This window comes from Chiloscyllium plagiosum, unplaced genomic scaffold, assembly GCF_037043375.1.
Source record: "Chiloscyllium plagiosum isolate Xiang-an unplaced genomic scaffold, Cpla_swu_hap1 HiC_scaffold_5, whole genome shotgun sequence".
In the NCBI taxonomy this organism is placed as follows: Eukaryota; Metazoa; Chordata; class Chondrichthyes; order Orectolobiformes; family Hemiscylliidae; genus Chiloscyllium; species Chiloscyllium plagiosum.
In genome coordinates, this window is record NW_028270143.1 from 87,217,525 (window position 1) to 87,240,138 (window position 22,614).

The window sequence follows — 22,614 nt, forward strand, 5'->3', positions numbered from 1 at the left end:
GGTAAGTGCTGTACAAAAAGCTGATGTGAAGCACTCTGCATTTGTTACATTTTACATTTTTAAAATCACTTATACAGGATTCATTTCTCAGATTTAATTTTAGAAATGTTTTTCTGCCTAACCCTCATTTTTATTCTTTTTGTCAATCACAGACTTTGCAATGCATGTTGGCCTCTCTTCAGTCAGAGCTTGATATGCAAACATTCTTGATGAAAATTGAGATATCTCAGCGAGTTAGTATTTCATTTCCTTTTTTTTTGCTTTCAGTTGACAGTAAGTGTGCCTGCATCTCCTAACACAGTTTAAAATTGTCAAAACAATTGCACTTTGGGTTGGAACTGTCTGCTTGTCTGATTGGAGCCTAACGACTGATGTAAGCTCCACAGGATTACATTAATGTCTGGCAATTTAACTTACAGCCTCCAATGGTCTGATTTTATTTTGCAAAATAAATTGAAACACTTCAGTTTTAAAACTGGACGTAAGGATAAAACAGTTAACTTTGGGACACTAACTTGCATGGATTAGAAGTTTTGGATTTGTACCTGTGGATTTCTCAAATTCCAACTGGGCTGTCAGCTTAGCATTCCGTATGGGGACTAGGCATTACCCTGAGTGGTAGTCTGAAAGATGGGAAGGAATTGTCTGATGCTGGTGCTCTAACCAGCAGCCAAGGTCTGGAGGAAATTTGTCACCAACGTAGTGTTGTCATTTGAGCAATGGCGTGGAAGGGGGGGAGCCAAGTGTATATTTTGAACCAAAACAGGGAATATTATATTTTAGACTGACACATCTTTACTTCCTTTTGTAGTTCCAAACTATAATTCAAATCCAGGAGGAGTGTTATGTTTTCTCTTTTTAGTCCTAACTAATTTAACCTACTAAACATGGATGATATGACTCATGAGTGATCTGATTTTTGTGTTGAGATGCATGTGAGAGTTAAACATGCTTGCTTCTTTGGGGATTAGCCGCAGGAGTAGTTAGATTTTGAGTGACTTTTAAAATTTGTTTTAAGAGCTATCCATATTTTCGTTTCAATAGCCATTGTTTCTTGGCAATGTATTATAAGCAGATCAGTTGAATCATTGTTCTGTCCCCTTCAATTTCTTTCATACAGGTGAAACTTACAGTTAGAATCTGTAGTTATTATTTGAACCAACATGATCATCTTTCACAGTCATTTCGTTCTTTAAAAGTTACTTAGGCGCAAATAGTAGTTGAGGGTTCTACGAATACTGGATGGATGAATGAATGACAATTTGTAACATGCTAGGCAAGATATTTTAAATTGGTTTTCCCATTCCCAGTTTGTGTTGGATGCAATTATGTGTATCCAACATTGATCATCTTGAACAGGAAATGATTAAATAGTCCACTTTCTAACACCAACTATGGTTGTGATGAATTGAAGGCTGTAATTGTCAACTGAGCTATATACTGAATAAAAAATACTGTTGCTTGGAATTTCTATTCCTGATTTCTTTCTTCCCCACCCCCACCCCACTACAAATCAGCAAAAAAAAAACTAATGGTCGTTTATGCCAAACTGCCAGTATGATAGGCCCTTTGTTAGTTCATGACTGAGACAAGTGTCTTGAAGTTTATTAGCAACAACTTGCATTTATATAATACCCCTATAATATCTCAGACCTGTATATCATCCGCTTCTGTGCTTACTGTTGTGGGTATTTATTACTTAAGCATAACAGATTGAACATGCCACACTGACTCCGTTGTATTTACAGAATAATTGAGAGCAAGGCAGGTACCCTTTTAAATGAGAACTTGTCATGTTGTGATGTTGTGTGACTGTTTGTTTAAAGTGTACACTTCTTATCCCGTTGTGAATCTCTGCAACAACAATCGTTTGCACTGAAGTCCTGGTAAAAGGTGGAGAGAATTGCCCTTCAGAAAGGTTATTCCTATATGAATAAGCTGTAAAGCTCTATTTTGGGAACACACAATAGCTGTGTAACAATAATGAAAATATAATTGAACAATTTAAAATTTCATGAACTAATTTAAATGTGAGAAATAATCTGATTGTCCATGCAGTTGCTGAATAGCACATTGATTTCCAAAAGTGCCAGCTCAGGTTATGATATTTATTTACTACATGACAGGGAATTTAAAATGTGAAATGTTATGCAGGCCTTTGATGTAGTTCCTTGGCATATTCTTTGCTGTTGTATAGAAGTACATAGCTGGTTTATGTTGCAATTTCTAATTCTTTACCTTTTTTGTACAAAATCAGATTGGCCAATTTTATATTTACCTTCATTATTCCCATATCCACGTGATGTTCCTTTCCGTCAACTATATAGTTGGACATAATCCTTGTTATAATTTCTTTTATTTCAGCCACGCTTTGAGGCAGTGGAGATTGTATGGTTTACTGAAAATAGAGAAACAAGATAATAGCCAAGGTCAATTGCACTACATGCACACCATCTGTTGAACAGCTTTCAAAATGGCATTCAGAGATGTCCAGATGTAGTAGTTCATTATTCCATTCTTTTTTAATGGTTCAGTTTCTTTTGATGAAAAGAGCAGGAAAACAAAGCCTTGTGATTGTAGAAATATGTCTTTCCATTATTATTTAGTCTTGCTATCTGAAATAACTCCTCGAAGGCCAGTATCCCAACACCAAGTCACCTTTCACTTCCATGTGCATTACCCCTGCTACCTTAGAGCCGGCTCCTAGAGGGGTAGAACATCTGACACTCCTGTTTATACATTTCTTTTTTTTAATCTCCTAATTATATCTTTTTTTTTGTCACCCCCCCCACACTACCGCCTAACAGTGGTAGTGCGTATATTTTCCCCAGCACCCATGATGTGTGTGCAGGTGAGAGACAGTGAAAGACAGCAGGTTTATACATCTTTATGACGCTCCTGTTTATTTTTTTTATTCAATTTCCACCACCAGGAAGATAGGAAAACACTCGAGTGGCCAGTGACAAGCACTGCCCTTCACATCAAAGGGCAATGCTGTGTGATCAAAACAGTGAAGGGGAGGGTAGGGACTAAATCAAAATAGAGTTGGAGGGAGAAATAATGCACTCCACTCCCTGCGGCGCCCATCTCTCCCTGAACAACTCCAGGGTGTTGGTGGACACCGTGTGCTCCTTCTCCAAGGAACGCTCCTGTTTATCCCTGTTAGCCAGATCTCCCTGATTGGACCAAGTTAACACCCTGAATCAGGGAACTCCTATTCTATGTGGGCGGCACGGTGGCACAGTGGTTAGCATTGCTGCCTCTCACTGCCACTGCCCAATTCCCGCCTCAGGAGTTTGCACATTCTCCCCGTGTCTGCGTGGGTTTGTTTCGGTTTCCTCCCACAGTACAAAATTGTGCAGTTTAAGTGAATTGGCCATGCTAAATTGCCTGTAGTGTTAGGTGTGTAGGGGAATGGGTATGGGTGGGTTGCTCTTCAGACGGTTGGTGTGGACTTGTTGGGCCGAACGGCCTGTTTCCACACTGTAAGTAATCTAATCTAATCTAAATCTATGTGATCTACCTGGTTGACCTCATTTCAATCACTCCACCGACCCTTTGCCTCGATTGGAGATTCACGGTTCATAAAGTTAATTCAAATGCTCAATCAAGCATTAGTCTTACAGGGGAGTATAGACTAATGTCTAAGCATACTCCCTAGTATTTATAACATTCACCTTTCACTCATTAGACCAATTCATCCCAGTAAAGGGGACGGGCATTTGGTTTTTAAGTAATGGTACTTCTGGATTATGGATTTGCTGTTGCAGATTTTAGTGTAAGGTCTGAACTCTGCTACATTCCTTGCCAAAGTTGCTGTCTGGCTATTGTGAAAATGTATCCATTCAAAAAATATTTCAATTGAATCTGAATAAAGAGTATGGCTGCAGGTTGATTAGCATGAAATGCTGTTACTTCTAACAGTGCATGCCATTCAGAAATTGCGCTTGTCTTGTTTTCAGGTTTGTAATCTGAACTTTGGTTACATGAAGATCTTTTGTGGTATGACTTTTATAGTAATGTAAAAAAAAATCCCTGTTTATCTTCTTGCAGAGTAGAAGCCCAAAACATTTAAGAAGCTCCCAGCCTGGTCTCGGGGACCAGGCTGAACATCTCTCTGTCGCCTCAGCAGATTCCTTCGAGGCAATGGCGGAACCAGAAGCGTCAAACACCTTTAACAGAGGGACCCGTTTGCGAGCAAGTCTACCAGTTGTTCGATCAACTAATCAGACTAAGGACAGATCGTTGGGTAAGGTTCCTTTTGTTGATCAAACTCTGTGTAGTGCATTTTTATTTGCCATTCCACTTGATGAATTATGTACCACTGTTCGTCATGACAGCCGAAAATATTGTATTGCATGTTTGCAATGATTCTTTGTTACATAAAGTCAGGATTAAACCAACAGGGTGCTGTATTACTAGATTCCATGCAAGTTGTGCAAAATGCTGATTGGGTGTAATTTGGATTCTGCACCTTATATGGATGGATGCCATTGTTTTCTTTACTTCAAATTGAGAAGTTCTGTAATGTTACTGTGCTGCTATACAGTACTTTGTGAAAAGAAATGCCAACATTTTTTTCTCTTTGAAAGCTAATGAGGCCTTCTAAGGTGAATGGTATTCAAGTTGGAGAGGTCTATTATCTTAAGTGGGTAAAACTTGGCTTGGTTTTATGTGAATCTTGAACAATTGTATTACCATAATTTAAAATGAATATATCTTCTGTAATTAATATTGGCAAGCTTGAAGTCCATTAAGAAAAATCCATTTCAAGACAGAATAATTGCTGTGACCTGCAAAATTATCTTAAAATTACACCTTACATGTTCAACCATATCCCTATAGATCTATGACTATCTAAGCCGAATGTAACTGAAATGTTAGGACTTAGTATTGTCCATTGCAACAATTGAAAGTAATCATCAAAGAAAGATGTTAATGTTAGTATGTTATAGTAATAGGTTTTGAAGGCATTGCCTATTCTTAAGTCATTAAAATTAATTATTTGCAGTATTTACTAAAAGAGCAAACATGTTGTGGCAGCAACACGTTGGACCAAAACTACCAAATACAAATTGGGAAAGTGGGTAATAATGAGTTGAGAATTTTTATAGCAAAATATTTTTGCATCCAGTTTGAATTTTCATACTGTGCTACACTGTTCCTGTTCCTGGTCATGCCATTCCATGCCTTAAATTTGCACTCCACTTTTAAGCATGAATGTCCTATTTAATTGACTATATTTTTATCCCAATGAACCTGCCTGCCTTCTGAAAAATTTAGTGTTGGGTTTTATATAGGCTGCTTAGAGAAGGAAGGAAGGACACTTGTGTAACACTGATGCGGAGTGAAACCTTTTTTGATTTATGTCAGATGTCATTGGAGAGCTAAAAACAGCAAAGCTTGGTAACTGACACCTGTGACATGCCTTTGACCTTCATTTCTCAAGTTTAATTGTTGTACTTAATCTCTTTTTATTTGACTTTCTGAACAAACAGATTTGTTGGTCAATAGTAAATCCCTGTCCTATGGTGAAATTGAAGCGGGGGAGGTCATTTTAATGAGATAAGACGGTCTCTTCCTCTCTCTCTTTCTCCCCTCACCCCCCAAGTATCCTGATTAATTCAAAAGGATAATAATTCTATCTGATTGAGGAGCAAGGCTGCAGGTAGATTAACATGAAATGCTGCTACTTCTGACAGTGTATAATGTTCAGAGGTTATGTTTGTCTTGTTTCCAAGTTACATAAACATGGTGATGAATTGGATAGTCATATAAAAACCCTTGTTTTTCTTGTTGCAGTGGAGAGGCCACTTAATGTGGTGTACCTGTCTTGAAAGAGACATGCAGGGCTTTTGTCAACTCTCCAGCCAGTAGGTGACACTCCTGTTGTCTCCATTAAAATGCAGACTTTTATTGGGAAATATAACAAGAGACTTAATGACATGACTCCGGTAATCTCCTGTTATAGAAGTACTATGTAGAAAAGTGGTGTTCCAAAAACTTTCCAACTATTTGTGGTAATGATGCTCGAACCAAGATGTGAATATATGAATTTTCCCTTTTTTAGTAAGGTGCTAAAGTGCTAAGCTCATTTCATCTGAATTCTTTGTAGCTAATGTAGGGAAATTAAACTTTAAAATTAAGTTGGATTTGAAACCAGCTTTGGAGATTAAAAAAGTGTGCTAGCAGATCACATTAACCCATAAGGTATTTTCCAACGTTTAATTGGGTGGGTAGCTTCATGTTTCACTAGAGGCAGTGAGTACGCAAAAGTCAACAGATACTTTCCAGATGGGATCATTCAACTGAATTGCTTTGAATCCAACAACTCTGAAGTGAGTGAGAAGTATCCAATTTCAGGATATATGTTTTCTCACAACCTCTCTGTGATTTAAACTGCAATGTTGCGTTTAACCCAAACTCTCATGGAATTGTAACCTTTTGAAGTACCGAGGGATTGAGGTCTGTGAGGAGCTAGGCTGAAAGAGGAATTGAGACCTGAGTAGATCAGCCATGATCTTTATAAAAGTATAGGTCATGCTTGACAGACAGTTGCTCCACTCCTGTTTGTTTTTGATGTTGCTCCGAACTCCCATTCTCCCCACCCCAGCCGCCAACCCCCCTCTATCCTGGGCAACCCTCTGTGCAGTCTGAGCTTGCAACTATGGAAGAGAGAATATTTTCATGTCTAGAAAACTCAGTCTAGATTGTTGCCTGTCTTTAGATTACACCATTACATTGAGATTATTATTTATTTTGAAATCAACAGGCATTAGTTGTGGCTTTCATCCTTGGGATGCTGTCTAGTAAAACGTGCAGTTTGGTCTGGGAAAGGATGCAGAGGTAAAACAAACAATGTCTCTATACAGATGAGAAACACAATTTCTGGCCCCAATTAGAGAACTTGAAACATCTCAGTGTTATTTGAGGGTGCAATATATCTTGTTACGAGGATAATAATTAATACATGTTGATATTAAAAATGTGGTAAAAAAAATCTCTTTTCTTGAAAATTGGTTAGTTTAGTGGCTACAGTATTTTTGTCATTTTTCAGGCCTGGATCTCTTTTTTTTTGAAAAAAAGTGTATGTGAGACAGGATTCATTCTTAAAGGATTCTGAGTGAAGTGTGTTTAGTCTTGGCCTGATTCCTAGGGCATGCGGTCTAATACCGATTTGACACTAATTCACTGTTTCTGAATTATTGGCTTACTCACTGGGGGAATGAACTCAACATTTTTCCTAAAATTAAAAAGTATGAAGAGAATCTAAGTATGAAGTAATGTCTTAAAATCTATTTTTTAAATGTTTGGGATTAATGTGCAGTTTTTCCTCAATAGCAGCAACATTCAGCATATTTTAATGTAGTAAAACATCCTAAAGTGCTACATAGCATTATCGAATATCATTTGAAAATAAATCTAATTCCGATGTGGTATTTGAAGTGAGCCTGATTCATGCCATGCTGTTTTTAGTAGCTTCCAGGTAATAATGTAATACTTATCCTTTCATGACTCTTTCTATTTACTGTTGTTGAAATGCTAACACGATGAGCAGGAAAACGTGCAAATATTTAATTGCCTATTATAAAGATAATCACTGTACATCAGTATGCAAAATGAGAATAAATGCTGAGTCGTCTTTAAAATTTGTCAGTTGAATCTCTCAACTTATGATTTTGATACTGGTTATTTGATCAAAGAATAAGTTTTTAAGGAATGTATTAAAGGGGAAAAGAGGTGACCAGGCAGAAGATAGTTTTAACACAACTCCAGTGTTTGGGGCATGTCATCAAAGCATACATCTCCGGTCATGGAGCAATTCATATTGGGGGCACTCAATTTGTAGAGTTCACTATGGATACTTTTGAAATTGCATAAATACCTGCACTTGGAGATTTTCTCCAACTGAAGTTGTTTTTGCTAATATCAAATAGATGGTCCAACAAAATGCAAATACATATTTTAACATCTTTTCAAAAGATGTAAAATTAGGAAGTACTTTCTTTAGGTAATGCAATGTCTTATGACATAATAAGCTTTTGAGATTTTGGTGCTTGAATAAGCTTTACATGTCTAAACAACACCAAAACAACGGCTATGGCATTGATTTCCTGTGTCTTCAACTTCAGAATTTGAAAGGATCAGAAAATGTAGGTAAAGCTATATATTTTTTAAAAAAGGTAGTAATGTGTATTGAATGTAAACGTATAACCATAGTATGACAGTTAAACTGAGCCCATTGGTGTCATTTCTTTGAGAGCGCCAGGTGATGTTTTTTCATTTTTTATTATTATTATTGAAACCTGTAAAATCTACAAACAGAAACTGGTGATATAATTATTTTATTTGCTTTCATCTACTATGATAGACAGGCAGGGGGCTGGAAGAACACAGCAAGCCAGGCAGCATCAGGAGGTAGAGAAGTCTTCCTTAAGCCAATATTTTATCCAAGTCAACTCTGACCCTCATTCCAGAAGTTTCAATTCTCAATCAGCAAATGCTGTCTTTGCTAGTGATGCTCGTACACTGAATAAATCCAAAATAAATCCAGTACCTAGAAGCCCAACTCTGAATACTGATCATGCACTAAGTAAGAACTTCCTAATAATAGCCCTAAAGATTAAACATTAGTTATTTAAAGTCAGTTCAAACTTGCCTCCTTGTCTTGGACTTTTAATAGGGCAATTGGTGAAATAGTGGTACTGTCACTGGACTAATAATTCAGAGGTGGAGGGCAATGATCTGAGGACATTGGTTCAAGATTCCACCATGACACCTAGAGCAATATTGAATAAATACAATCTGAAATTGCAAGCTAGCATTAAACTGATTATTAATTACAGTTTTTTTTTTTAAAACATGTTTACTAATGCCTTTTACTGCCACTTTTACCTGATCTGGCCTACATGTGACTCTAGATCCATTAGAGATTTCTGTAGTGTTCCCTTAGATGGCCTAGGAAGCTATTCAGTTCATGAGCAATTACGGATGGGCAATGAATGCCCACATGGCAGAAAAGATCAGAAGAGTAAAGTTATATATTATAAATTTGAAGAGAATTGCCACCATCTTTCCAGCTAAAACTTTTATTCAAGTGCTTCCTCAAAAACCAGGCCTCTGACATTATTGATCAACCTCAGCTCCTCTCTGCAACATCTTGCATATTGAAACATATCCCTTGTGTTTCAACAATCTCAAATGAGACATACCATTCAAGGTATGATCTGACAGAACCATACAATTTGATCATAGCCCTTCCAATGTTTTCTTTTATTTTGACTATGTCGTTTAACTGTGCATTGGTTTAATTGGTCAAATTAGCTTTTGTCACTGAGTTTATTAAGACTCCTAAGTCTTTTCTATTTCTTGGCTCAACAATTTAACATTCTTATTGGCCACGAAAGGCATAATAAATACAAAGCTGGAGAATCGACGTTTCGGGCATGAGCCCTTCAGGAATGAGGAGAGTGTGGCAAGCAGGCTAAGATAAAAGGTAGGGATGAGGGACTTTGGGGAGGGGTGTTGGAAATGCGATAGGTGGAAGGAGGTTAAGGTGAGGGTGATAGGCTGGAGTGGGAGTGGGGGTGGGGGCGGAGAGGTCCGAAGAAGATTTGGTCTGGCGATTTCAAATGCAAAACCTGTGCTCACACCTTTTTCCCCCCCCCTTACTTCCCTCCAAGGCCCCAAGGGATCCTTCCATATCCGCCACAAATTCACCTGCACCTCCACACACATCATTTACTGCATCCGCTGCACCCGATGTGGCCTCCTCTATATTGGGGAGACAGGCCGCCTACTTGCGGAACATTTCAGAGAACACCTCTGGGACACCCGGACCAACCAACCCAACCACCCTGTGGCTCAACATTTCAACTCCCCCTCCCACTCCACCAAGGTCACGCAGGTCCTTGGACTCCTCCATCGCCAGACCATAGCAACACGACGGCTGGAGGAAGAGCACCTTATCTTCCGCCTAGGAACCCTCCAACCACAAGAGATGAACCCAGATTTCTCCAGTTTCCTCATTTCCCCTCCCCCCACCTTGTCTCAGTCCCAACCCTTGAACTCAGCACCACCTTCCTAACCTGCAATCTTCTTCCTGACCTCTCCGCCTCCACCCCCACTCTGGCCTATCGCCCTCACCTTTACCTCCTTCGACCTATCGCATTTCCAATGCCCCTCCCCCAAGTCCCTCCTCCCTACCTTTTATCTTAGCCTGCTTGGCACACTTTCCTCATTCCTGAAGAAGGGCTCATGCCCGAAACGTCGATCCTCCTGTTCCTTGGATGCTGCCTGACCTGCTGCACTTTTCCAGAAACACATTTTCAGCTCTGATCTCCAGCATTTGCAGTCCTCACTTTCTCCTATAATAAATACAAAGTCTTCCTTCCACATACAAAATCAATTAGTAAACTATGTATGGGTTTTACTTGGAAAAATAAAATTTTTGTTGCAATTTCATCTTCAATCTCGATATTCTGTCCAATTCATGAAACTTCTCTAGTTCCATTGCTTGAATCAATTTACGATTAGTAAATTGAGTCTAGATTTTAAAAAAAACCTGTTCAAGGATGGTATTTGGAACAGGTGGGGCCCGAACTTGGGGTTTCTTGGCTCAGAGCATTTATAGCCCATCCTTAGTTGCTCTTGAAGTGGTGGTGATGGTGAGCTGCCTTCTTGAACTGCTGCAGTCCACCTGCTGTAAGTCACCCACAATGTGACTCAGAAGAGAATTTCAGGGAATTCTGCCTAGCAAAAGGAGAGCAAAAGCATGAGAGTGCTCAACCAAGCAAGATTAGAGCTCTGGAAAATTTTGAATGGCAGTTCTGGCTTAGTGAAGCTGTTTGTGAAAACTCAGTGCTCCATTCATGAAAGCTGAATGACATTAAAAAGACCACCTGAGCGCTTAGAAAGGTCAAGGCCATTGATCAGGTGGAATCCTGACATGGAATCTTTGCATAGATACATGGCTTCTTTCCTCTTATCTGGAAGGAGTTCAGCATAACTATAGGTCAATGTGACATCATAATTGTTGTTATCTTCAAGAAAGGGGACAAAACCTGATTGTAGTAACTACAGAGAGGTTTCCCAATTTCCTGCAAAATGGAAAGTCATTGCAAAACTCCTACTCCTTCAACCAGAGTCTGGAATTACAAACGTCCATCAAGTGGCACTGAGGAAATGATCAAAACAAGTCTTAAAAGTAAATGCAGACAGCAGCAGTAACCTGACCTTTTTCAAGCTCTCAAAGCCTGTGACTCAGGCAGAATCCAGACTATAAACGAATATGCTACAGAGCCTCTGGCTTCAGGACCTCATTACTGCTTTCGTTCAAATATGGACCAAATAGCTAAACTCCAGATGGGAGGTGACGGTGACTGTCCTTGGCATTAAAGGCATATTTGACCAAGTGTGACATAAAACACCTTTTCAAAACTGGAGTCAAAGGAAAAAAAGAAGAAAAGTTACTAGGTGGAGTAATACCTGGCACAAAGGAAGATGGTAGTGTTTGTTGGAAGTTAGTCATCTCAACTCTGTAAGGTGACTGCAGAGGCTTCTTAGGATAATGTTTGGTCCCAAACACATTTAGTTGCTTTAATAACTTTCTTTGCATCGTAAGGTTAGAAGGTTATTAGTTGATTGGATAATTTCCAATTGCAACTCCTCAAATCCATATCCAAATACAGCAAGCCTTGGACACTATTCAGGCCTGGGCTGACAAATGTTAAGGAAGTGTCAGACAATGACCATCTCCAACAACAAAAAACCTAACCATTGTCTCGATATTCAATAATGTTTGTCACTGAAACACTCATTATCAACATCACTGGGAGTTACCATTGACCAGGAACTGAACTGGACTTGCCATATACCTACTCAGGCTTCAGTAGCAGGTTAGATACTCCAGAATCCTGACTCACCAAAACCAGTCCACCACTTACAAGGCACAAGTCAGAAGTGTGACGGAATAATCCCCATTTGACTGGATAAGTGTAATTTCAACAATACACTCAAAGCTTGACACCATCCAGGACAAAGCAGTCTGCTTATTTGACACTGGTCCACATCCCGCACCTCCGCCCTCAGACCCCACCCCTCCAATCATCACAAGGACAGAACGCCCCTGGTGCTCATCTTCCACCCTACCAACCTTCGCATAAACCAAATAATCCGCTGACATTTCCGCCACCTCCAAAAAGATCCCACCACCAGGGATATATTTCCCTCCCCACCCCTTTCCGTCTTCTGCAAAGACCGTTCCGTCCGTGACTACCTGGTCAAGTCCACCCACCCTCCCAACCTGGCACCTTCCCCTGCCACCGGGGGCGGCACGGTGGCACAGTGGTTAGCACTGCTGCCTCACAGCGCCAGAGACCCGGGTTCAATTCCCGCCTCAGGCGACTGACTGTGTGGAGTTTGCATGTTCTCCCCGTGTCTGTGTGGGTTTCCTCCGGGTGCTCCGGTTTCCTCCCACCATCCAAAGATGTGCAGGGTCAGGTGAATTGGCCATACTAAATTGCCTGTAGTGTTGGGTAAGGGGTAAATGTAGGGGTAGGGGTATTGGTGGGTTTCGCTTCGGCGGGTCAGTGTGGACTTGTTGGGCCGAAGGGCCTGTTTCCACACTGTAATCTAATCTAATCTAATCACCGCAGGAACTGCAAAACCTGCACCCACACCTCCTCACTCACCTCTATCCAAGGCCCTAAAGGAGCCTTCCACATCCATCAAAGTTTTACCTGCACATCCACTAATATCATTTATTGTATTCGTTGCTCCCGATGCGGTCTCCTCTACATTGGGGAGACTGGGCGCTTCCTAGCAGATCGCATTAGGGAACATCTCTGGGACACCCACACTGCCCTGTAGCCCCTCCCACTCTGCCGAGGACATTGAGGTCCTGGGCCTCCTTCACCGCCGCTCCCTCACCACCAAACGCCTGGAGGAAGAACGCCTCATCTTCCGCCTCGGAACACTTCAACCCCAGGGCATTAAGGTGGACTTCAACAGTTTCCTCATTTTCCCCTTCTCCCACCTCACCCTAGTTCCAAACTTCCAGCTCAGCTCTGTCCCCATGACTTGTCCGGACTTGTCCTACCTGCCTATCTCCTTTGCCACCTATCCACTCCACCCCCTCCTCCCTGACCTATCACCTTCATCCCTTCCCCCACTCACCTATTGTACTCTGCTACTTTCTCCCCACCCTCCTCTAGCTTATCTCTCCACGCTTCAGGCTCTCTGCCTTTATTCCTGATGAAGGGCTTTTGCCCGAAACGTTGATTTCGCTGCTACTTGGATGCTGCCTGAACTGCTGTGCTCTTCCAGCACCACTAATCCAGAATCTGGTTTCCAGCATCTGCAGTCATTGTTTTTACCTCGTTGATTTTAACCCTACTGCGAATCCTCTTGCAAGGATGCCTGCCTTGAAGAAGTTTTCCTCCTCTCTCTACAAGAATCTCAGGGAGTCCCTCTCCCACTGCAACTCCCAGGTCACTTTCTCCGCCCTGAAGCTCTTCAACCATGTCGTGAAACAAACTCGCTATCACAGCCACATTTGCTTCCTCAGTGCCTGCCTCTGTAACCAACTCATCCCACATGGACTCCGGACCACCTTTAATCCAGCAGAGTTTGGACCTGAACAGGACAAACAGATTCAAAAACACCAGCAATGGTTCTCCTTCAAGATCCTCCGCTCCACGCTTGCAGCAATGTGCCAGCACTTGACCTCTCTACAGTCATCCCTGCCTCAGCTGAGGGCCACACTCTCCCAGAATTGTAAAGGACCCACTCTGTACTACATCCTCAGGAGAATTCATATTCTCCACAAACAGTGTTTCAATTCCATCTCAAACATCAAAAACTATAAGTACAACAAAATTTTATCTACCCACCTCCATAACCAGCGTTCCTCAAATATTCCAGAAGATTCCCCTGGCCTCGGAAACTACTCAGACTCCATTAGCCATGTGGCTGATGCAGCTGCCACCCCCACGCTGATTGTCACTTTCGCACCCATCATGACCACTCCCACAACCACTTCCACCCCTCTCAATTCCTCATGCATCACACGTGACATCACTTCCGCCCCTCACATCATCGCTGATGCCACACGCTCAGTGACGTCACCACCACTTCTGCCCCACCAGCGCCACTCACCTGCGTTCTGCTGACACACCTCCCACAGACCTCAGTCACTATCCCCACCCTCCAGAACCCCGAGGGGAACTCCACCCCCATTCCCCCCACCGCCACACCCACTCCAGTTACTGGCTCCGCCCCCACTCCCAGCTCCACACCCACACCAGATCCCAACCCTGCCGAGTTTTCACCATCCCTCCAGACCTCCCCCTCACTGAGGACGAACGATCAGTCCTCAGAAAAGGACTCGCCTTCATCCCCCTTTGTCCACGCATTAATGAATTTAATACACGCTGTGACATCGAACAATTCTTCTGTCGCCTCCGCCTCCGAGCTTACGTACACAATCAGGATTCCCGCCCACCTTCCGGGGACCCCTTCGCCCACCTCCAACACACTGCATCCACCTGGACACCCCGCGTTGGCCTAATACCTGCTCTTGACCTCTTCATTTCCAACTGTCACTGGGACATTAACCGTCTCAACCTGTCTACCCCCTCCCCCACTCCAACCTCACCCTCATAACGCGCAGCCCTCCAATCCCTCTGCTCCAATCCCAACCTCACCATCAAGCCAGCGGATAAAGGAGGTGCAGGGGTAGTCTGGCGCACTGACCTCTACACCGCTGAAGCCAAACGCCAACTCGAGGACACCTCTTCCTACTGCCCTCTCGACCATGAACCCATCACCAAACCATCATCTCCCAGACCATACAGAACCTCATCACCTCAGGAGATCTCCCACCCACAGCTTCCAACCTCATAGTCCGGGAACCCCGCACTGCCCGGTTCTACCTCCTTCCCAAGATTCACAAGCCTGACCACCCTGGCCGACCCACTGTCTCAGCATGCTCCTGTCCCACTGAACTCATCTCTACTTACCTCGACACTGTCCTATTCCTCCCCCCCTCCCCCCCCCTCCCAGTCCAGGAACTTCCCACGTACGTTCGAGACACCACCCATGCCCTCCACCTCCTCCAAGACTTCCGTTTCCCCGGCCCCCAACGCCTCATCTTCATCATGGATATCCAATCCCTCTACACCTCCATCCGCCATGACCAGGGCCTCCAAGCCCTCATTTTGTTCCTCTCCAGACGTCCCCAACAATACCCTTCCGCCGACACGCTCATTCGTTTGGCCGAACTAGTCCTCACCTTAACAATTTCTCCTTCGAATCCTCCCACTTCCTCCAGACCAAATGGGTAGCCATGGGCACACGTATGGGCCCCAGCTATGCCTGTCTCTTTGTTGGCTACGTATAACAGTTGATCTTCCGTAATTACACCGGCACCACTCCCCACCTCTTCCTCCGCTACATTAATGACTGCATTGGCGCCACCTCGTGCTCCCGCAAGGAGGTTGAGCATTTCATCAACTTCACCACCACATTCCACCCTGACCTTAAATTTACCTGGACCATCTCTGACACCTCCCTCCCCTTCCTGGACACCTCCATCTCCATTAATGATGACCGACTTGACAGTGACATTTTTTTACAAACCCCACTGACTCCCACAGCTACCTGGATTACACCTCTTCCCACCCTACCTCTTGCAAAAATCCCATTACCCAGTTCCTCTGCCTCCGCCATATCTGCTCCCAGGAGGACCAGTTCCACCACAGAACACACCAGATGGCCTCCTTCTTTAGAGACCGCAATTTCCCTTCCCACATGGTTAAAGATGCCCTCCAACGCATCTCGTCCACATCCTGCACCTCCGCCCTCAGACCCCACCCCTCCAACCGTAACAAGGACAGAACGCCCCTGGTGCTCACCTTCCACCCTACCAACCTTCGCATAAACCAAATCATCCGCCGACATTTCCGCCACCTCCAAAAAGACCCCACCACTAGGGATATATTTCCCTCCCCACCTCTTGCTGCCTTCCGCAAAGACTGTTCCCTCCGTGACTACCTGGTCAGGTCCACGTCCCCTTACAACCCACCCTCCCATCCTGGCACTTTCCCCTGCCACCGCAGGAACTGTAAAACCTGCGCCCACACCTCCTTGCTCACCTCTATCCAAGGCCCTAAAAGAGCCTTCCACATCCATCAGAGTTTTACCTGCACATCCACTAATATCATTTATCGTATCTGTTGCTCCCGATGCAGTCTCCTCTACATTGGGGAGACTGGGTGCCTCCTAGCAGAACGCTTTAGGGAACATCTCTGGGACACCCGCACCAATCAACCACACCACCCCGTGGCCCAACATTTCAACTCCCCCTCCCACTCTGCTGAGGACATGGAGGTCCTGGGCCTCCTTCACCACCGCTCCCTTACCACCAAATGCCTGGAGGAAGAACGCCTCATCTTCTGCCTCGGAACACTTCAGCCCCAGGGCATCAATGTGGACTTCAACAGTTTCCTCATTTCCCCTTCCCCCACCTCACCCTAGTTCCAAACTTCCAGCTCAGCACTGTCCCCATGACTTGTCCTACCTGTCTATCTCCTTTTCCACCTATCCACTCCACCCTCTCCTCCCTGACCTATCACCTTCATCCCCTCCCCCACTCACCTATTGTACTCTATGCTACTTTCTCCCTACTCCACCCTCCTGTAGCTTATCTCTCCACGCTTCAGGCTCTCTGCCTTTATTCCTGGTGAAGGGCTTTTGTCCAAACGTTGATTTCGCTGCTACTTGGATGCTGCCTAAACTGCTGTGCTCTTCCAGCACCACTAATCCAGAATCTGGTTTCCAGCATCTGCAGTCATTGTTTTTACCTGCTTGTTTGACACATCGACAAAACAAACATTCACTCCCTCCACCACTGACAAACAGTAGGCAGACACACTGCTGCTATGAGATGTAATACAACAATTCACCAGTGCATCACTTTCTAAACCCATGGCCACAATCTTGTAGAAGGGCAAGGACAAGGGCAGTAGATACAGAAGAACACCACTACCTGCAAGTTTCCATCCAAGCCATTCACCATCCTTACTTGGAACCATCTCACCATCCTTCACTGCTGTTGGGTCAGAATTCTGGAACACTTCCCCCTAGCAGCCTTTCGGGTGTTCCTACATCAAAACGTTTGCAGTGGATCAAAACAGCAGCTCACCATTACTGTCACAAGGTTAATTAAGGATGAGTAATAAATGCAAAGCGTGTGTAAATAAAATTATGTTTGAGATTCAGTCTAAATAATGGCCCAGTTTCTCTTTAGCCTCATTGATGACAAATGTGTGTTATCATGGTACATAAAGAGCCAAAATAAACTGCAGATGCTGGAATTCAAGATAGACAGGCAGGAAGCTGCAAGAACACAGTAAGCCAGGCTGCATCAGTGAGTGGAGAAGTCGACGTTTCAGGTGTAACCTGAAGTGGCTTAAAGAAAGGAAACAGCGAGTCGTGAGCAAATGTTTATTTTTCAGTCTAGACGGTGGTGGATGGTTGTGTTTCCCAAGGTGTAGTGATAAGATTATGTAATTGAACATAAAATAATTATACTTTGGAATATGGAGAAAAGCTTCAAAATTTTGGTGACTTGATAAATTTTGGAGGCATTGCAGACAGTGAGGATGATGCTGATTAATTGTAACAGGACATTGTATTAAATTCCAATTGCTATCCTAAGAGGTGAGGTGATGCTCTTTGAAAGAGGGAATAAATAAGTGGAGATAATGTAGACTTATTGGTGCAATTCTAATATATATGCAGGAACAGAGGCACCTGGGCTTTCATGTGCAGAGATCATTGAAGGTGGCAGCACATATTGAAAGGGTGGTTAGCAAAACATATGAAATCCTGGACTCTAAATAATGGTTTGAGTATAAAATTAGGGAAGTTATGTTACTTCTATAGAAGACTGGTTATGCCACAACTAGAGTTTTGCATCCTAACTGTAACCCTTTCTGATCTCTCACTTTTTAAAAAGAATCTGACTCTGACTAATTGCCTTTTTAGGTAAGTGGTGCTGAGTTGTCTCTTGAGCAATTTCAGTTCCCGTAGTGAAGGTGCTCACAATTTGCCCTTGGGTAGTGAGATGCTGGTGTTTAACCCAGGAATGATTAAGAACGTACTGATTATATTTTCAAGTCAGAATGGTGTGAGTGTTGAAAGGAAACCTGGTGACTTTGGTGATTTTAAACTGGCCGAGCAAATCGGTCAGTTTAAAATCTATGTAAGGGGCTTTTTTTCTTTTATAGGCAACAACATGGGACAAAATTGATAATCGTAAGGACAAGTACAGATTAATTAAAGAAAACCATGTTATCTTGCTGAAGGTTTGTTGTAAAATGGATTGATGTATACACGAACTTTCAACACTTGTTGCAGATGTCTGAACAATGTTGAATAAAGGGAAAAGTAGCAACATGGATGCCAAATTGGCTGAATGACCAGGAACAGAATGCAGTACTGGTTAATGGGTGCTTTTTGAAATGGTAACAAATTTTGTAGTGAAGTATCCCAAGTGACCCTTGCGTTTCCTAAAACTCTACTGCAGGGTACAATTTTTCAAAATTTTTGAATGCTACAAAACGTGGAAGCTTTGTGATCTCTGAGAAGCAAATAGGCAGCCATTCCACTAACTTGATGCTGGCTGATGAAGTTCAATACAAAGTAACATGAAATGCTTTATTTTGGTTGAAAGAAAATTGAATGGCAATGTTAAAGAGTGCAGTTCTCCAAAGCAGGTCAAGAACACTGGCCTGATTGTATATAAGACCATAAGACATAGGAGTGGAAGTAAGGCCATTGGATCATCGAGGTAAAAACAATGACTGCAGATGCTGGAAACCAGATTCTGGATCAGTGGTGCTGGAAGAGCACAGCAATTCAGGCAGCATCCGAGGACAGGCAAAATCAAGTCCACTCTGCCATTTAATCACGGCTGATGGGCATTTCGGCGCCACTGACCTGAACTCTCCCTGTCGCCCTTAATTCCTTGCGAGATCATGAATTTATCAATCTCTGCCTTGAAGACATTTAATGTCCCACTGCGTTCCGTGGCAGTGAATTCCACAGGCCCACTACTCTCTGGCTGAAGAAATGTCTCCTAATTTCCATTCTAAATTGACCCCCTCTATAGGTAGTTAAGCCATTTTGTGGCAGGCCTAGTTGGGAAAGTAGTTAATAAACTGTATGTAATTGGAAGGTTAATGGGAATGGAGTTTAAGAGCAAGGAGGTTATGCGGAACTTGCATAAAACTCTAAGCCTCTTTTGCATTATATCCAACTCTGATTTCCGCACTTTGTTAGGATATGAAGGTTTGGAGAGAGTGCAAAATCAATTCAAAAAGTGTTTACAAAGATTAGGAATTTTGTCCCAAAGATAATTGGGAGAAGTCAGTATTTTCCTTGGCGGGAAGGAGGCAGAGAGGAGAGGAGATAAAGGCATTAAGGGGCCTGAACAGAGGAGATGAAGAGATGCCACCTTTTAACATTAACAGTACAAATAAACGTGGCATTAAATATCAAGGAGAAATTGTTAATCTCTTTGGAGAAGAGCAATGCAGGGTACTAGTGGAGCACAGATATTTGTCTGCATTTATTTGGATAATATGCAGGCTCATGCTGATCTCGCTGTATTTAGATGTGGACTGCTTCATGATCTGAGAAGTTCTAAAGAAATAACTCTGCAAACAGTGAACATCACTTCTGACCTTTTATGATGTACAGGTAAGTTATGTAGACCACTGGGTATTTTTAGTTAGTGTGCAATTCAGTAATGTACTTGTCATTTTTTGGAAGCCTGCCTAAAGCCAGAGACTGTCACTTATTATTCACAGCAACTTCATGCTTGCACGTCAAACAAATTGTTCTTAATTCCTCCCTGTCAATATTTTACATTTTGGTATTGCCATGTACATAATGAAGATTTTGACGATGATTGGGGAGAGCACTATTTTGGGGAGTGATCGGGAAGAGGAAGACTCCATAAGCTGGAAATTAATTTAAGTTGATTAGAGACTTTCATGTCCCTCTGTACAAATTGGAAGCCTGCCATTGGCAAGTACATTTGTTCCTTCCGTGTAGAAGGTGAAACTGCACAACAGAATCTGGAATGAATCTGGATTAGTGATGCTGGAAGAGCACAGCAGTTCAGGCAGCATTCAAGGAGCTTCGAAATCGACGTTTCGGGCAAAAGCCCTCCTTGGATGCTGGCTGAACTGCTGTGCTCTTCCAGCACTACTAATCCAGAATCTGGTTTCCAGCATCTGCAGTCATTGTTTTTACCTCCCTAGAATCTGGAATGAAGACCACCCAGGTGATCAGAACAGTGGCCTAGAAATTCCAAGGCAATGCATCCATGTTTTGGGCACCTGATGAATTCCCTCTCCTCAAATGTGGTGGGCAGGAAACCTGTCCATTTTGGCTGGCAAGATGGTATCCGTCGTAATGAATCACATCTCTCCAGTAGCATTTGTATTCAAAACATAGAATGCCATGTACACAGGAACTACCCTGATTTTAATGTTTCTTCCAGCCTCATTCCATGTTGAACTTGCACAGTGACATCTGGAGGAGCAATTCATCACCTAGAGATATTTTAAATGTGCACAACTGGAAGGTTTAGTTGTCTTGTCATTTTCAGGCTGCTGGTTAATTTCTGGACATCACATTGTGCTTTGTCATTCTCGAAAGTACAATTTGTCTGCATTGTTGGATTGTGATTGCTGATTCATAAATACTTTGACTGGACTCATGTGTGGTCTCATTAAGTTATCTTGAGGGCTGGATGACAAGTAGAAACAGTAAAGAATAGAGCAGATGCAGCTGCCACAAGAGCGAGGAGGTGGAGGCCATTATGCAAGAAACAAATTCAAAGCAACTATTTGGGGAACATTCCCCCTGCACTCAGTCCAGGCACAACTGTACCTCTTCTGTGGAAAGTTCATACTGAGATTGGGCTTCAGCACTGCTGCAGTTTTGCTTGAAAGTAAGATGCAGGAGTGAGGTGACATTTTGTAATCTCTTGTTAACAGTAATTTTCCCCTGAGCTGTTACGGTCGCTATGTAAGCCATCTGAAATTACTTCATTGGACAGAATGGTCTCTATGCTTGTCAGATATCTTGATACAAGTAGGAAATGGATTTTCTGCAACATTTGCCAGCCTACCCAGAGAAATCTGAGACAATGCACCTAACAACATTGCTTGATTATATGCCCATAAGTTGGCTTCAGTAGGCTGCACTTTTGAAATGAATCCTTTGCAGCAAAAGTTGCAAAGCTCCACTAACAAGTTGGCACCAATTCATCTCATACCTTTTGCCTGACTCTTATGTAAGTTCCTGGTGACACATCAGATAAATACTAATACAGAATAAAATTATTTACCAAAAATTATAGCTTTATTTTTCTTTCTATATGGATGGTGCTTGACTCAGACTAGTTCACAAGTTTTGAATTTTTATTTTCAATTTCTAGTATCACAGCAATTTATTTGGTGTTTGTTTAATATTAATTTCACCTAAAGCGTGCTGTGTTTTGGTGATTTTTAATGGTCCCTTGAGAGACTATCTTTCGTGTGTGTGTGTGTGTGTGTGTGTGTGTGTGTGTGTGTGTAGTATTAAATGATTAATGTTTTCCCTGCATTCACATATTTGATTTCTAATAGAAAGGGTCCTTTCTCTTCTGCAGAAAGCAGAGGCACGTTTTTGGATTGTAACTGCTGTCACCAATACTTTGTTATATCAGTACCTCGAGTTTCCAAATTTGAGAGGTTTAGTTAATACTGAGGAAATTGTAACAAAAGTCAAGAATTTGGAAAATGATCTAATAGGAAATGTCTTTGAAAAACAAGTGAACAAGTGCAACAGAGGGATCCAGGGTTTGGATAAATAAATTGTTCAGATTATAGGTTAATACAGATGATTAAATAGAAGCACTGGGGTTAATTTCTAAACATAACCAGAACAATTCATAAGTTTAATACCTGGACAGCAAAGTAATTCTTGTCAGGCAAGATTGACCTATTGGAATTGTTTAAGACTGTCACGATGATAAAAGTAAACATTTTGATCATATGTTTTATAAAAACTTAGTCTGCTATGGTTTTTGAAAGGGAAAAAACCAACTTGAAATGACCATAGCAGTTGCCTGATCCCACAGGTCAGTCAAGCGTCATGAAATCAATCTGAACTAAAATCAACATTTTTAGTTAAAGACACAAAAACTAATCTTCTCAATCAGGAATGAGAATGGCCTCATTCTCTTTGATTTGTGTCTTGATGAGAATTTTCAGATATTGGAATTGTAAGCAAGGTTCTATTAGCAAACTGTAAAAAGAAGCTCCACAGATGAAATGCACAAAAACAAACTTGTATTTCAAAGAACTGTTTTTGGCAAAGCAGGCAAGTTCTTTTTGTAATTGTAGAACTGAAGCTCCTGTAACTGTAGCACTCACCAATGATGATCCAAAATACTAAATACGCTGCTGTAGTTTCAGGTTAATACCTGACATCACAAGGGTACCTTAAGGATTTTAAACTGTACATTCCTTTAACCTTACTGGACACTGTGCACCT

General features: G+C 42.3%; 1 protein-coding gene across 10 annotated transcripts in view; it reads left to right on the top strand.

Moving 5' to 3' along the window:
• Positions 1 to 22,614, top strand: part of LOC122550039 (sickle tail protein) — a 720,789-nt gene that overhangs the window by 518,603 nt on the left and 179,572 nt on the right. For 7 of the 10 annotated variants that reach the window (XM_043690462.2, XM_087987428.1, XM_087987424.1 and 4 more), the window contains exons 3-4: positions 153 to 233; positions 4,054 to 4,249. In XM_043690462.2, coding sequence (XP_043546397.2) covers positions 153 to 233; positions 4,054 to 4,249 — 277 coding nt within the window. The remainder of the gene's footprint in view (positions 1 to 152; positions 234 to 4,053; positions 4,250 to 22,614) is intronic. The other 3 variants (XM_087987425.1, XM_087987429.1, XM_043690464.2) reach the window with 1 other exon arrangement.